The 15,667-nt window shown below is 37.2% G+C and overlaps 2 protein-coding genes across 2 annotated transcripts in view; one reads left to right on the forward strand and one right to left on the reverse strand.

Moving 5' to 3' along the window:
• The window catches only part of LOC117569009 (fringe glycosyltransferase), a 38,922-nt gene extending 24,083 nt beyond the window's left edge, over nt 1-14,839 (forward strand). Inside the window, exons 4-7 of the mRNA XM_034249996.2 lie at nt 140-242; nt 11,719-11,857; nt 13,719-13,893; nt 13,972-14,839. Coding sequence (XP_034105887.1) covers nt 140-242; nt 11,719-11,857; nt 13,719-13,893; nt 13,972-14,207 — 653 coding nt within the window. The 3' untranslated portion in view covers nt 14,208-14,839. The remainder of the gene's footprint in view (nt 1-139; nt 243-11,718; nt 11,858-13,718; nt 13,894-13,971) is intronic.
• LOC117570972 (uncharacterized) lies at nt 10,402-11,686 on the reverse strand. Its single transcript, XM_034252915.2, has one exon. It carries the CDS (start codon nt 11,591-11,593, stop codon nt 10,475-10,477), a length of 1,119 nt encoding a protein of 372 aa, XP_034108806.1. The 5' UTR covers nt 11,594-11,686; the 3' UTR covers nt 10,402-10,474.
• Nucleotides 14,840-15,667: the final 828 nt, after the last annotated feature.

Below are 15,667 nucleotides of genomic sequence, written 5' to 3' on the forward strand. Positions count from 1 at the left end.
TGGTAGCGCTCCCTTCTCCCTTTTCCTCCTTTTTCCCTCTCTAAGTTGCTTGTTGGCGCGTTGTTATTCTGCTTAATTACCAATCTTTATCAAATTCCCTGCTCCTCAACTCTTCTCTCTTCTTATGTATCTTCCACAGAGGGACATCTTATAAACACAAAGTGCTCACAGGGCCACTTTCGCAAGGCGCTCTGCTGCAAAATGTCCGCGGAACTCGATATCTTCCTGGAGAGCGGCAAGAAGTAAGTCAAATTGTTCAAATATCAAATTTAAGTAAAGCTTTAGTTTGTTTATAATAATTATTAAGTCAAATGTGCTCTAGAATTAACGTTTTAAAATGCTTTATTATTATTAAAAGTGGAACAGAACACAAATTTCAGTAAGTGCTGAAAATATTGAGAATTAAGAATAGAAAATACTTTTTTTGATTATTTATTTTTTAATCTAATATCTTTTTTCTTAGTTTTTTAATGTAATTTATTTTCAATTCGATTGATGAATTGAATTTTATTTCATTTGTTTATTTTTTTAATTCCATTTTTTTTTATTTCATTCCATTTAATTTCATTACGTTTCATTTTATTTCATATTTTTTAAATTTCTTAAATGAAATATACATTTTATTTTATTAATTTAATTTGATTTATCAGTATTATATTTCATTTAATTTTGTTTCGTTCCATTTTAATTTATTAAGTTTCATTTCATTTGCTTATATTTTAAATTATTACGTTTTTATTTTAATTTATTTTATTTTAGATCATGTTATTTCAATTATTTTATTTCATTTCGTTTCCTTTAATTTATTTTCTTTTGGGTTCATTTCATTTTAATTAATTTAATTTCGCTTCATTTAATTTTATTTTATATTATTTTTATCATTATTTTCTTTTTTCAGTTTATTTATTTACATTTTTCCATTTAATTTACTATATTTTAGTATATTTTTAAATTTTTTCTTTTTTCAATAATATTTATCATTAATTTAAAAACTTATTTGTGCCTTTATTTAGTGCTGACATTATTTATATTGGTTATTTGTTCAATTTAAGATTCACTATCATTTTGTTGATTTTAATTTCAATTTTTAAATATTTTTCCTTATGATTTTACGCTTTAGTTTTCCCTCTATCTTTGTCGTTTGCTATGTTTAGAATTCGCTCAAAGCAACCGCTTATAATAATTGAATATCAATTTTGTAATTTCACAATTTGATGCCACATTCTGTGGCATTAAAAGAGGCGGCCCAAAAGCGCTTGTCATATTTGCCAGACTTAATGGTCAGAATTCTTAGCTCAACTTGATTTGCGGTTGGCCAAGTGCAATGACTCTTCGATGTCGTTGCTGTTGTTGTTGTTGTTGCTGTTGTTGTGTTTTGTAATTGTAGACTTTAATGCTTTTAATAAGCAACTTTTGCCCCAGCAACATGCCCAAGATGCAGTTCGTCATTTCGTCGTTGCAGCTATCCATCTTTTGCAATGAAAGCAAAGCAAACACCCAGCTTCAGTTGCTGGCTTGCAGCTGCCACATGCGTTCTAATTTGCGCAATTAAGACGCTGTGGCAATATAGCAACTCCCTAGTTTATGTTGCTCTTGTTGTTGTTGTTGCTGTTGTTGTGGCAACCACTCAAAACTTGTCCGGCAAAAACCACAAGCAGCGCGCAAGATGAAGCTAAAAAAAAAGACACTTGAACTGCAACGGCGAGTTGCAACAGTGAGTTGCAACGGCGAGCAGCGCCCAAAGGAGCAAAAGTCTAGAAATTCTTGAGCTTGTTTGTAATTACACTGGCAGCAACAAGAAGAGCAGCAACAGCAGCAAATTGTTGTGCTGCAAGTTGCGAATATCTAGAACAACTCGGACATGCTGCCACTTTAGATGATGTGGCACTGGATGAGAAAGAGGATGAGGATGAGGATGTTGCTGTTGTTGCTCTTCTTGTTGTTGCCCCGTTTTGGCTTAGAACTTGAAACTGTCATTATGAAAGCACTGAGCATGCAATCAATACACTACCAACAACAACAACAACTGCCACAGTAGCAGCAGCAACAACAAATTGCAGACAGACAGCAATATGTTGCTGTTGCTGTTGTTGTGGTTGCTCGCCTTGTTGCTGCTGCTGCTGCAAGTCCATAAAAAATAAAACAAAATAAATGGCAAAGCAAGCTAAATGTGCAGTTATGATCAAGATGAGGCAGCCGCAGCCTGTTGCTGCCTGTTGTGTTGGTTGTTGTTGCTTTGGTTGTTGCTGCCTCAAAATGGTATCAGGTGGCACAAACGCACACAGCTTGGCTGCTCCACTGGCAGGCAGTTTCCTGTAGGTTTGTTGTTGATTGGCAGCGCTTAAATTTTGCGCAAGCTGCGAAATGTTGTGGAATAAGTGCAACAGCAACACCAACCAAAAGGCAACCAGCAACAGTTCCTGGCAAAAATATGGAAAGAGGTTAATTAACGTGCATTGAAACTGGCAATTATGGCGCTCGCTCTTCGTTGTTGTTGCACTTTTATTGCCCCTTGATACGCACAGCAGCAACATGTTGTTGCTGAGGTAGTTGCTGTGTCTGTTGCTGGGAAAAATGTGCTCACATCAGCGGGATGTCCGTTCTATTAAATGCAAATCAAGTTTTATATCATACTCGAAATATGCTTTGTTGTCTCGTTTGCCTTTCTTTCAGTTTTTTTAATTACATTTCCATAAATTTTCGTTGTATTTTGCACCACAGTGCAGCAGCAACCACATTGCTGGCGTCTTGGCAACGCCTTTTGTTGCTGCCGCCAGCTTTGGCTAATTGCAACTCGCGTTGAGCCATTCGAGTGTCTATTATGAAGCCGAACAATTAGTGCAATTTAATTAAAATTACAACAACGAACAGCAACAACAATTGTTACGCTTGTAACGTAGCTGCAACAACAACAACAACAACAACTGCAAGTCATATATGTAGAGGGGAAACTTGGCTGACTTGGCGACCTGGCACGTCAATCAGTTGCAGTCGCCGCCTCCGTCTCAGCAATCCGGCAATTCAACGCCTATTGCTGCTGACTCGACTCCGCTTCCCGCTGTAGCTTGTACTTCCCTCTACTCTATCCTTACTAATGCATGACGTCGCCAGCGTCATTCTCAGCAGCAGCTAGAGCTACAGCAACAACAGCAGCAGCAGCAACAGCAACCACAGCCAACAACAGCCAAACAACAATCATCAATTATAAGTCATAGGGAAATTCGACTGGCGCAGGCATTTCTATAACACACACACACACTTACACTCGCACACACACACACTCTCACACTCACACTCATTGATGGAGGCGCCTCCAAGTGTCGGCTGCTGTGCCACAAAGTCGCTTAGTCTCTCTCCCCTTCTTCTAACTCTGCTCTACTATGGTAAGCTTGACCCCTGCTCCCCACTTGCTGTGCGACATTTGGGTTCTTATAAATTAGTTTTGTGTACGACTTTAAATTCCACGCTTCGAAATTGGTTTCTTGTTTTTCCAATTCAGCATTCGAAACACTCGTTATTCAAAAGCGCACAGAAGTAGCATGAGTTTGTGTAGGGTTTTGTGCTAAGAGCTTTAAAAAAATATAGATATTATATCTTTTTTACAGTTTATAGGCTGTTTAATTTATTTAAGCGTATAACTTATATTACGTAACGTTAAACAGTTCTTAGATCTTAAATGAGCTTTTGTAGTCTACATTTTATCTTAGCTATTTCAACTACTTGAACATTGACTTTATGTATGATATTGTCGGTTTTTAATATGTTTAATTCATTCTTTAGTTTAGCTTTTATGCAATCTTCTATCCATCTTCAACTTTATAAAATATAAAGGGTCTATAACAGTCGCATGTCGTCTAAGTTGTTTACAAGTCTCTAATACATTTATTTATGTAGGAAAGCAAAGTAGCATGAGTTAAGGCGAACATCTTTAAATATCATACAGAGATTATTTCTACTGCTTTAACTTAGAATTAATAATTTTTTAATGTCGATTGTTTTTAATATAAATGGGTTTAAATATATCTAAGCTGTTGCTTATTTTACAAATACTTTAGCCTGTTTTCAGTTTACTTTACTTTGCTTTCAGCTGATTACTTTGAATTATAACAAATTTAAAGGGTCTCATGCAGTCGAATGTCCAATGAATTTCTTTTGCAAAGGAAGGAAGTATAAGTTAATTCGAAGATTCTTAAAATATCAACAATGGTTCTTAAAAGTTTACAGCAAATCTTAGTTATTTTTTAGTAGAAGGAATTTTATTACATATCTTATGTAATTTAGTTTTCTTTTTATTTATTTTTTATTTGTCCATCTTTCTGGTATGATTAGTTTCTAGTTTATTTCACTTTTATATATAGAACTACTATAAATCGACAGGGTTTTACATAGTCTAATGTTGTTTAGGGTCTTGTACAATCTAATGCTGTTTATATTTAATATACTTGTATATATATATTTTTTCAACTTTGCTTTATTCTGCCCACAATTTAGTTTACTTTTACTTCTAGCTTTAAACTGTAAAAAAGTCTACAGCGTTTCTTAAAGTCGCATGTCGTTCATGTACTAGTTTTTTTTTTATTGAATTTATTTATATTATCTTTAGATTGTTGACTTTCAATTGCTGCAGCCACAGCAAGTTTTTGCCTGTTGTCTGTTTGACTCGCGTTCTTAATTTGTTTTGTATTATTTTTCTCGATTTATTTGTTTCAGTTCTAATTTATCTGTAGACTTGTTGTTTTTGTTCAGAGTCTGGTGTGTGTGTTTATGCCTTGGGTGTGTTTTTGTCGATGTCGTGCCGCATTTCGTTGAGTTCATTTGAGTGTGCCACACCTAACAGCGAAACTAGCAAACTTTGTGCGAATACCGAGTATCCGTATCTTTGTATCTGTCTCTCGTATCATGGCGACTCTCTTATGACGCATAAGGCACACTGTGGCACGTCTCGTAATCAACATTTATTGATATTATAACGGCATATACATATCGTTTATTCGCTTGCTTGCCTCCCTTTGATGTGCTGAACACGTTATTTTTCTTCATTTTTTTTGGGAGTTGCTGCGTGTAATTACGACACGTAATATGCGTAATATTCACGGCATCAGCAGCAGCAGTCGAAAAGAAAGTGCAAAACACAGGCAAACAGGATTCACACAATCGAGTGCAACCATCGAACGAGATGTTGCAACAATGGGAAGTTGCTGTTATTGTTGCTGGCTGATGATGTTGTTACATATGCTTAATGATGAGTTGATTTCTTCCTTTATAACATTTTCTTTTCTTTTCTTTTTTGGCACAAATATAAATATGTTGCATGTTGGGTGGGAGTTGTTGTTGCTGTTGTTGTTGTGAAAGTGCGTGGGAATTTGTGGCACACATTACTCGATAATTTGCTCCCCACATCAATGTTATTTCCCAGGCGTGTTTGCCTTTTGATATTGTTGGGGTTGGGCTTGGCATTGGCATTTCCCAACAGCAACATCAGCATTATGCACAATCCATCTAAGGCCTCAGTTTCAGCTGCGACAATTTTAATTGCTGTTGCTACATTGCTTTTCTTTTGCGGTGTGGAAAACCTCATAAACATTTGTCGCATATATGAAAAACCAGATGTTGTCGCTGTGTCTGTTGTGAGAAAATTTTCTTGGGGGGGTACGCAACGCAAGCCGCGTGTGAAGTGGCTGCAACAGTTGCATGTGTGTGTGCGTGTGTGTGTGTGCGTTGCACTTAGTCGTTTAGGGGAAAGCAAACGACACTGAAGCGCATCAATTTCATTTATTTGCCACTTGTGGCGTACACATAGACACACAAAACTTGTGCATAATGTCAATTATTCAATTGAATGCAGTTGAGTGTGCCAGCGACTGTGTGGCAGTGACAGGCGCAGGGGCAAGGCTAGCTCTGCGACAGGGTCGCCAACTTGCACTCGAAATTGTTGCAGTTGCAGAGTTGTGCTTCCCTCTTTTTATACCCGCTACACATGGGGTAGAAGGGTGTTATAACTTTGTGCCTGCAGAAGGAAGCATCTCCCCCATAAATATATTCTTGATTAGCATCAACATCCGAGACGATGTAGCCATGTGTGTCTGTCTGTCCGTATAAAACACTGTATCTCAGAAACTATAAAATATAATTTTGAAGCTAGAGTCGTGATTTGGTTGCGATCAGGCAATCAATGTGGTAGTTACTTAGGGAATACTTTGGCATGACAAAAAACGCCGACTGTAATCGGATCTTTCTTGCTTGGGTTAATAATATGGAATATTTTTCACTCAATGATATATTTTGAATGTAGTACTATAAAAATATAACAAATATATCCTTCGGTATATTTCTGGTATATTTTGTACTCTTTGGTGTATTTATTTTAGTGCTGCATAGATATTAGTATCATATTGGTATACCAAATATAGCCTTCGGTATTTTTCTGGTATATTTGTACTCTTAGGTGTATTTATTTTAGCACTGCATAGATATTAGTACCATATTAGTATACCAAATTTAGCCTTCGGTATATTTCCGGTACTTACTTGGAATGTAGTACTATGTATATCGATATACCAAATATTGCATTTTGTATATTTTGTACTCTAATATTTTAAATGTAGAACTATACCGATATACCAAATATTGACATCAGTATATTTCTGATATATTTTGCACTTTGAATCGATCTACGAAATATGTCCTTCGATACATTTCTGGTATATTTTGTATAAAGTGTTACATCGAATTCGGTATATTTCGGTATATTTTTAGTATATGGTTTTATTCAAAGTGGGTAGCGAGCATCGCACAGTGGAGCATATAATTCGGTATATTTTAGTATTTTTCGGTATATATTTAGCAAAAAATTTTTATTGAAAATAGGTATCTCACAGTCAATCACACTTCATTGTTGCTTTCTTACTTGTTTTTTATTACTGTTGCTGCCGCAGCGGAAACGCACAATTGCGTATAGTTTGCTGCCACAGATGCAGATGAAGTTGCAACTTGCAACTTGCAACATCCGGCGGAAAGCGGCTGCGACTGCGGCAGCCACAAATCGCTTGTTCTACATTTCAATTAGAGAGCCGCCCACGAAATAGCGCAATGACGACAATTGGCGTCAATTTGGCAAGTTGCATTCGCTGTTGCTGTTGCTGTTGCTGTGGCAGTTGTTGCACTTTGCTTGACAAATGCGTTTCAATTGTCGCCATAGCTGTGGCAATTGTTCAGTGAGCGTGTCAAAGCAAAAATTTAGCAAAGAAAATAAACATAAACAGCGGGCGATCGTCGTCGTCGTTGCACTCATAAATCTCTGACTCATGGCAAGTTTCACTTGCAACTGCAACTCGTTCGTTTTGCTGTTGTTGTTGTTAATGAGCTGTCCGCTGTTGCTGTTGTTGTTGTGGTGGTTGTTGCTGTTGACTTGAGTGGCGCAGCTTAATGTAAATATCTTGTTGTTGAACTGACTTGGCACATTGATTTGTATCAATCGCAAAAGATACAATACGAGTTACTCTCCTCGGACATTCCATTTGCCATTTGCCTCGCACAGCTGACAGCTGACTTATTGCTAATTGCTAAGCCAGCAACCAACAGCAACCAAGAGCAACAACAACCAGCAACCAACAACGAGCAACGTCAGCCGCTTTTTCGATTTGTGAAATGAAAACAAAATCAGTTCGTCATCCTTTTTGCCACTCGGCGCGATCGCTTATCTCTCTTCGCTTTTGCCTTTTGCCTTGCCTCTGCCTGTCAAAATACTTTTAACGCCGACTGTTCGCTGATCAACTGTTTGTTTCGCTTCGTTTCGTTTCGTTCGTTGGTTCGCTTAATGCGAAATCTATTAAGACTGCCCTGCATTTGGTGCTTCAACTTCGACTTGCGACTTGCGACTTCGAAAAGTGCCCCGTCAATCATTTTTTATTATGGCTCCAGACATAAAACTCATTTCGCCTGCAGTGCAGCAAAAGACGCCAACGCCCAGGCAACAGCTGCCCACATCAGCAACAGCAACAGCCAAAGCAGCAGCCGCTGCTCGAGTAATTGGAAAACTGCCATAAAAATAAACTTAAAGTTTTGCACTCGTTTTTGCGCGTCTCGTTTTTCGCGGCCAATGGCCAAACACAACAAACACAGCCTTCTAGAAATGCGATGCAAGATAAACAGCGGCAAACGAACAAAAATAAACACAAAACCCAAAACCGAAAAAAATGTAAAGCGCAGCTAAATTTGAGACGCGCCACCAACGTTGCTGCAGCTGCAGCTGCCACAAGGCGATCCCCAAAGCGCAGATCGATCGATCGATTGAGATGAAAACATTTCCATTTTCATAGGCAGCGAGAAGAACGCGTTAATTAAGCGAACAGAGAACGGACATAAAATGTCAGCTAGATTTCAATTTGGTAAACTCCGCAGGGAAACAAACAGAAAAAAAAAACCAAAGGTGGGGAGTGTAGACAGCGAAAAGGCGGGTGAACGGTGCAGGAAATTTCCATCGCGGAGCCACGCATAATTAAGCGATATTAAAAGCGCATTTTTATGCGACACGAAGCGGCAAAAGCGAGGCAACAGCGACAATCAGCAAACAACTTTGGCTGCCGTTTCGCACAGGTATCGCATGTGGCAACCACAGCGACAGTAATAATAGCAACAACAACAACGACAACAACAACACGCAATTTATGAATGCCACAACTGCGATTAGCTTCAACTTCAGCTCCAGCTCTTACGACTTCTTCTATATGTCTTGTGTTTATTGAAAAATACGCTTTTAGCTTTAGCTAACAATCTGCCTTCTTTTCCCCTTCGCACTTTGCCAGCTTATGCAATAAAAATAATATTAAATTACCCCAACTAGACGCCAGCAAACGCTTCTCGATATTATTGAATAGTTTGTGTTAGGGGCACTCAACTCAATGCCCCATTGGCAGCAGCAACAGCAACAGAAAAAAACGTTGACAAGGTGGCAAGAGAAAAGCAACAGCAACTCAGCAGATAAGTGTCTTTGACTATTGAGTTGCACTTTCAGTGCATTTGTTCGTTAAATAGATACTTTAGATACTCTGTTGCTGCTGCTAAAAGATACCTTTTAGCAGGTGACAACAAAAATAAGCCTCAAGATAGTTTATTCGAAACATGCGATAAACCTCAAAAATAAACCTCAACATAGTTTATTAGAAATATGCAATACTATTTTCTATATCGTTTAATATGCAAACCCATCTTCTATCTACTCTTTAGATAATATTAATTTCACAGTTCAATGTAATAGTATATTCTGCTTAGTATTTAAATAATAGTACCTAAATAATTTTAAGAAAATAACTTCCTTTTTATACAATTAAATAATTTTGCATCTAACACTTCGACAAATTCAATTACAAATTTAAATTGCAATTGCAATCAAACACTATTAAATTACATGTGTTAGTTAACTAGTTCAGTGTACACAGTAAACAACAAAGATGTGAAATCAAACTTGTGAAATAAACAGTATAAGAAATATTTGAAAGTAACCAAACAATATTTATGGAATAATTCAATACATCAAAGAGAATGTTAATTTGTGGAATCAACACTTCCACAAGAGAACTTTCTATTTAGCCAATTAAATACTTTAGATTGAAACTTCAATTGCAATTGCTTCAATTTTCTTGAAGTAATTGAATCAATAATATTTTCAATATATTAAAAAGAAAAGATGACCTAAGGAATAAAAAATTCAAGAGAAGAGATTTATGTTTATAAACAAATTTTAATTTTCATTTGTAATAGATTCTATGTTCATGTAATTCCATATATTAATGAGAAAACTTAAGGAATTACAAACTCCAGAACAGAAATTTATCTTTATAAATAAATTTCTTTTGCAATAGCTTTTTTTTCATATAAGTATTAAGAAATGTTTGCTGCAGTTCAACTAACTCTAGAATAAAACAACCCCATATTTAAATTCGTTGTGTACTTCAATTTATGCAATAGCTAGTCATTTATAAGATACTTAAGTATCTCAGTTACATTCTAAGGAAACTCTCTACGCTCCACACTAGCTGTGCTTAGGATAGTCACACTTCCTGGAGGGTTAATCAAAGAGCAATAAATATATCCACTCGAAAGTAGCTGAGAGATCTAGTCAAAGCAGCCACAAATTCCAACTTTATGAACCTATCTTCATGGAAATTGTAAAGTGAGTGGAGAGGGAAGAGGGAAAAGAAGTAGGGAACCCGTTCGATAGCCTCGACTGCATTTTAATGGCATCATTAGGCCGCGCCGTTGGCTACCGGATATGGTTGATCGTTTGTCACTGCGACTAATCCCAGAGAGACACGGCAGCAGCGGAAAAAAAAGGGGAGAGCTGACCACAACGCGGTCGGTCACTCGCGGTAATTACTATTTAAATTAGTGCACTTTTTTATGCACTTCTCTTCTTTTATTTTTTTTACATGCTTTATTGCCGGCTTAAACGAAACGATTTTGTTGAGGTGGAATCTCAAGCGGAGTAAACGGAATTGCGAACGCCGTAGATGGTGTCATTGGCATCCGGCAGCTTGCACACTTTGCCCGAGGGTCGATTCAAACGTTGTTGTATCACATTCAAATCAAGATTATTAACCCGCACCATCAGCGTTGGCTCCTTGTCGTTGGTGCGGAAGACCAAAGCTTTCTGACAATTGTTCTGCAGATGATGTGGCAAATGTTGTGCCGTTGCATCGGGCAGCGGACCAATGTTCAACGGTCCGACATCGACACCAATGCGATTGTTGCCACACGAAATGCAACGAATGCCGGTGTTGACAAAGCCCGCGGCACGTGGACACGAATCCTTTTCCTCGATCTTCGACAGTCGCAGTTCGATGTCATCGAAGTGATCGCGAATGTACTTCTTCAGAGCTGGCATATGCACTTTATCCAGCTTGCTATCGAGCATATCCTGCAGTTCCTCCATTGTCCCAAGAAATGTGAGATTGTAATTCTTCACCAGCTCACGCAGATTCTCAATCTCAATGACGCACTGCTTCACCAGCTCGAGACGTTCGAAAAGCGCTTCGGTTTTCTTGAGAAACTTTTTGAGTTTCTCGTAGAATTCGCTCAGATTGCGTTTGATCTCCTCCATTTCTTCCATCATGGGTGAAGCGATGCGTCGCAGAAGCTTCTTCATAAAGTCCATGTTCTGCAGCAAACTACACGCGATCTTGTTATCCTCATCGCACACGGTGCACAGATCCTCGCAGGGCGATGAATACTGCTCCCAGATTTGCTTCTGATACTTTTTGCTGTTCACCTTGTTGCACACTCGTATTTGCTGAAAGTGCGCATCCAACTTTGCCTCGAGGCTTGCGATGCGTTTCTCCATCGCCTCGACTTTCTCCAGCTCCGATGAAATGGGCACAATGGTGGCCACATCAAAGGGCAGTGGGGAAATCTTCGAACGCTCTAGCAAACGCTCTAAACACTTTCCTTCGAAGCCGCCAATAGTAACCAAATCCTTTTGGCAATCGAGTTTCTTCATCAGCGCATCGAGCAGACTGTGCAACACGGCCACATTCACATGATTCATCTCGGGCACGCCCAAAGCAATGCGTGCCAACTCCTCCAACGTTAATTCCATATCGAATATCGAAATATAAGTTTAAGTTTGGTTTAAGTTTTGAAATTGTGTTGCGTCTGTTTGTGTCTTGAATTTTTGATTAGTAACTAAATCATTCTTTACTCTCTCTCTCTCTGTATTTTCAGATGGTTCTGTCACTTTGACGATGACAACTATGTCAATGTGCCGCGTCTGGTGAAGCTGCTCGATGAGTACAGTCCTAGTGTGGACTGGTATCTGGGCAAGCCGAGCATCTCATCGCCGCTAGAGATTCACCTGGATAATGTAAGTATAATTTCGTTGATAGTAGCTAAATAGGGTACACAAATATTTGGCAACAAATCAATAAATATTTATATAATTGATTTACGGATGTTCTTTTTATGCTTGGTAGCCAATAGAATGGAGAGATATTTGACAGGATATTTGACATCTATATTAATTGCCTAGAATTATGAATTTTATTTAGTAAAGTTTCCTTGATTTGCTGTTGTTCTTTTTTAATAACAGGCAATAAGCTAATAATTGCTTAGTAATATTGAAACTATAGTCCTTTCGGTACTTCCGTAACTCCAGTTGTATATGCAAGTTCTTAAGTGAGTCTCTCAATTACCAGTAAAAAAGCAAATTCAATATTATAATGCTGAAATATTTTGTTCAATATTTTTTTCTCTCTTTTTTATTTACAATCTATCTGTTTAGACAATAAGTAACATGTATTGTTCAATTTGATAGATATTTTCCAATTTTGTAAGCATTCTTCGATATAATCAAGAGTGTTGGCCAGTCTTTCTGTCTGTTCTCTTTTTAAAATATATAGTTCTCAGTTACTTCATGTGAAGTATGTGCATCTCAGCGCATTAATGAGTTTATATAGTTTATGTTAAGCTTTAAGCACATTACGCACTTTTCCTATAAATAATAAGTACACAGAAAAAAAATCAATATTGAAAAGTAAATTGCCATTCTTGATTTAAGGTTTTTGCCATCTTAAATTAAAAAATCCTTAACTAAGATCATTTTTGATGTGTTTAGTTCACACAATTCATTCTTATGACGTAAGAGACACAACTATTACAGTTGCAAACTTGAATAAAAGCTTCCTTTTGTTGTCGATGAGGAAACTAATGGTTTTTATACTAAACATTCCAAATATTGTTTTTTTTTTTTGTATAAATACATAGAAATTTAAATTGAAAATCTGTATTAAGCCTTTTGTTGCGCTTTTATTTAAGATCAATTTGAAAGGTTCGCAGCTGGACGTGATACAAACACTTAAACACATTATTTTTGGAACATTTTCATTATAATCTAAATCGCCACAGCGTATATCAAAGTCGAGCAACCTCAACTGTAGCTTGCTCACTCGAATTCGCTTTAATTTTTGCACATTTTCCAATACTGGTAATTACATGCAGAGAGCTCAAGCTGGAGCCTACGATCTTTCGATCGCCTTTCTCCTGGCTGTAGATCAGCGGCCTACATTATTTATGCGCCTGGCCGAAGCCATTTGTCTATGCCGCCATTTGGCTTCCAGCTGCCAGCGTGGGCTATCATTAATAACCGATATGATCTGGACTGCAGACTGCAACAACTACAACAACTGCAACTACAACTATGTATAACTCGAAGAGAGATTCAAGCTTTGTGGCTTTGGCTTGGCTTGAGTTGAGTTGCTTGCAACCCGTTCCCATTCCGCAGTGGCATTTGAAATATCGCCAGCTGATCCCGTAATGAATGTGCATGCAACAGTTTTGTCGGCTTACTGACTCGCTCGCTGACTTGCCGATTGCTGTGGCGTGGCATGGAGTATGGGGCATGCCACACTGCAACACTCCACACTCCACTCGTAGCGAATCAGTTCGTCTGATCCCTAATTGAAAGTCCAAACTTAACGCTTCATTAGGTCAAGCCAAGAACGAGTTTGCAGTTCTCCTCTTTCTCGACTTTGTATTAAGTTTCCCCCAAACGCACACAACATGTCCACATTTACATGGTCAATTAATCAAGCCAAGTTTTTTAATACTTTGCCAAAAAGAAAATCAAGAGAATTTTTATTTAAGTTTATCCTTTGTTCACCTCTTTCATAAGCCAGTTCTTCCGTTAACTTCATGCTTCATTCTTCCCTTTTTTTTTTTACTTGCAGAAGAATGCGACGACAAACAAGAAGATAACCTTCTGGTTTGCCACTGGCGGCGCCGGCTTCTGCCTCAGTCGCGCCCTCACCCTCAAGATGCTGCCCATAGCAGGTGGCGGCAAGTTTATTAGCATCGGCGATAAGATACGCTTTCCGGATGATGTCACAATGGGTTTCATCATAGGTGAGTGGACACTTAACTCTGTTCTCCTATGCAAATCTCTTTAATATGTTTATTCCTTTTTCTTTCCTCCATTTCCAGAGCATCTGCTGAAGGTTCCTCTCACCGTTGTGGACAACTTCCATTCGCATTTGGAGCCCATGGAGGTGATACGTCCAGATACGTTCCAGGATCAGGTGTCCTTTAGCTATGCGCACATGAAGAACCAATGGAATGTCATCAAAGTGGATGGCTTCGATCTCAAGACCGATCCCAAGCGCTTCTATTCGCTGCACTGTCGCCTCTTTCCCTACTTCAGCTTCTGCCCGCCCTTATAAATGCTAGAGAAAACAAACAAATCCAATATCTAGGGTATTTTATGCAGGCTGTCGCTGTTTTGCGGTTCAGAACCGAAGAAGGAAAGGAAAAAACAAAATCTCACCACTGTGATGTAACAATTAAGTAATCGATAAACGAAAAATGATAAACAGTTAATGGCTCTTTTGTATATAGTGCTTAGAAACTATTTAATAGAATTTCAACTCGAACGTTGTGCTTCCTAGAGATTTACCATGTTAAGTTCTCTTCATGCCTTCCACATAACCATTGAAGATTACTAAACAACTATTACTACTACTATTATCATTTAAGTAAACGTTTTTGCAATTTGAAATACAATCAACACTTTCCAAGTGCTTCCTTTTCGTAGTGTTAAGTCTTCCATTGAAGCTAAGCCTTAGTTAATTTAATGGTCTAGTCTAGGTTTAAGTTCACAACCAGAATATAAATCAAACAGCAGTCGAAATAAATTTATAAAAAATGAAAACTAATCTGTGTGTATATAAAATATATGCTAAATATAAATATATATATTTATGTACTATATTGTAATTGTAGTTTTTAGTCTATGCTAAGCAATGTTTAAATTCTTTTTGTTAATTTTTAGTTTGCTTGAATAAAAACCATAAATAATCAGAAAAATGAGTATGTTTATTTCTACATTGTTTGCAGTTCACTTAACATTTTGATAACATTTAGGTAGTATTGATGTTTTAACAGTTTTGCTGTTAACATTTCCCATTGAAAATTGTTCACTTTTCCTTAGCATATGGCACATCGTTCAACAATAATTGCAGTTAACTTTATGTAACATTAAGGTAACATTGATGTTTTAACAGCTATAATTGGATTGAAATTCATTTAAGATTTGTGTAATGTTTCCACAACTCTGAAAAGTAAACATTTTTGACTTATCTCTTCTTTTTTATATCAACATTGATTGCAGTTCACCAAACAATTTATTAACATTTAGTTAACATTGATTTTAACAGTTTTGTTAGTTAAGATGTGTGCAATAATTTCACTCATTTTACATTGACTGCAGTTAACATAACATTTATGTAACATTAATGGGTTTAACAGTTTTTTTTTTGCCAATTTAAACCATTTTAAACCAAGTTAACATTGATTAACATTGTACATAACACTAATCTCTCTTTTATAACATTCACTTCAGTTAACTTAACATTATTAAAAGTAGCATTTATTTAAATTTTAACATTTTCGATCGTTTTTCTGGACATGGCACACATTTATTTTAACATTATTTACAGCATTTCTCCAGTTTAAAAAGAATAACATACAGTTAACATTTTTGACTGCGGCTAACTTAACATTTCACGCAACATTTTTGACTGTTATGCTGCACATTTCAGTGCTAATTGCCGTTAGCTCGTTAACAGTGCTGTTAAGAGCCTCTCACTTGTTTTTTTGATGCAACTTTTTGGCTTATCGTGCA

Source organism: Drosophila albomicans, chromosome 3 (assembly GCF_009650485.2).
Source record: "Drosophila albomicans strain 15112-1751.03 chromosome 3, ASM965048v2, whole genome shotgun sequence".
In the NCBI taxonomy this organism is placed as follows: Eukaryota; Metazoa; Arthropoda; class Insecta; order Diptera; family Drosophilidae; genus Drosophila; species Drosophila albomicans.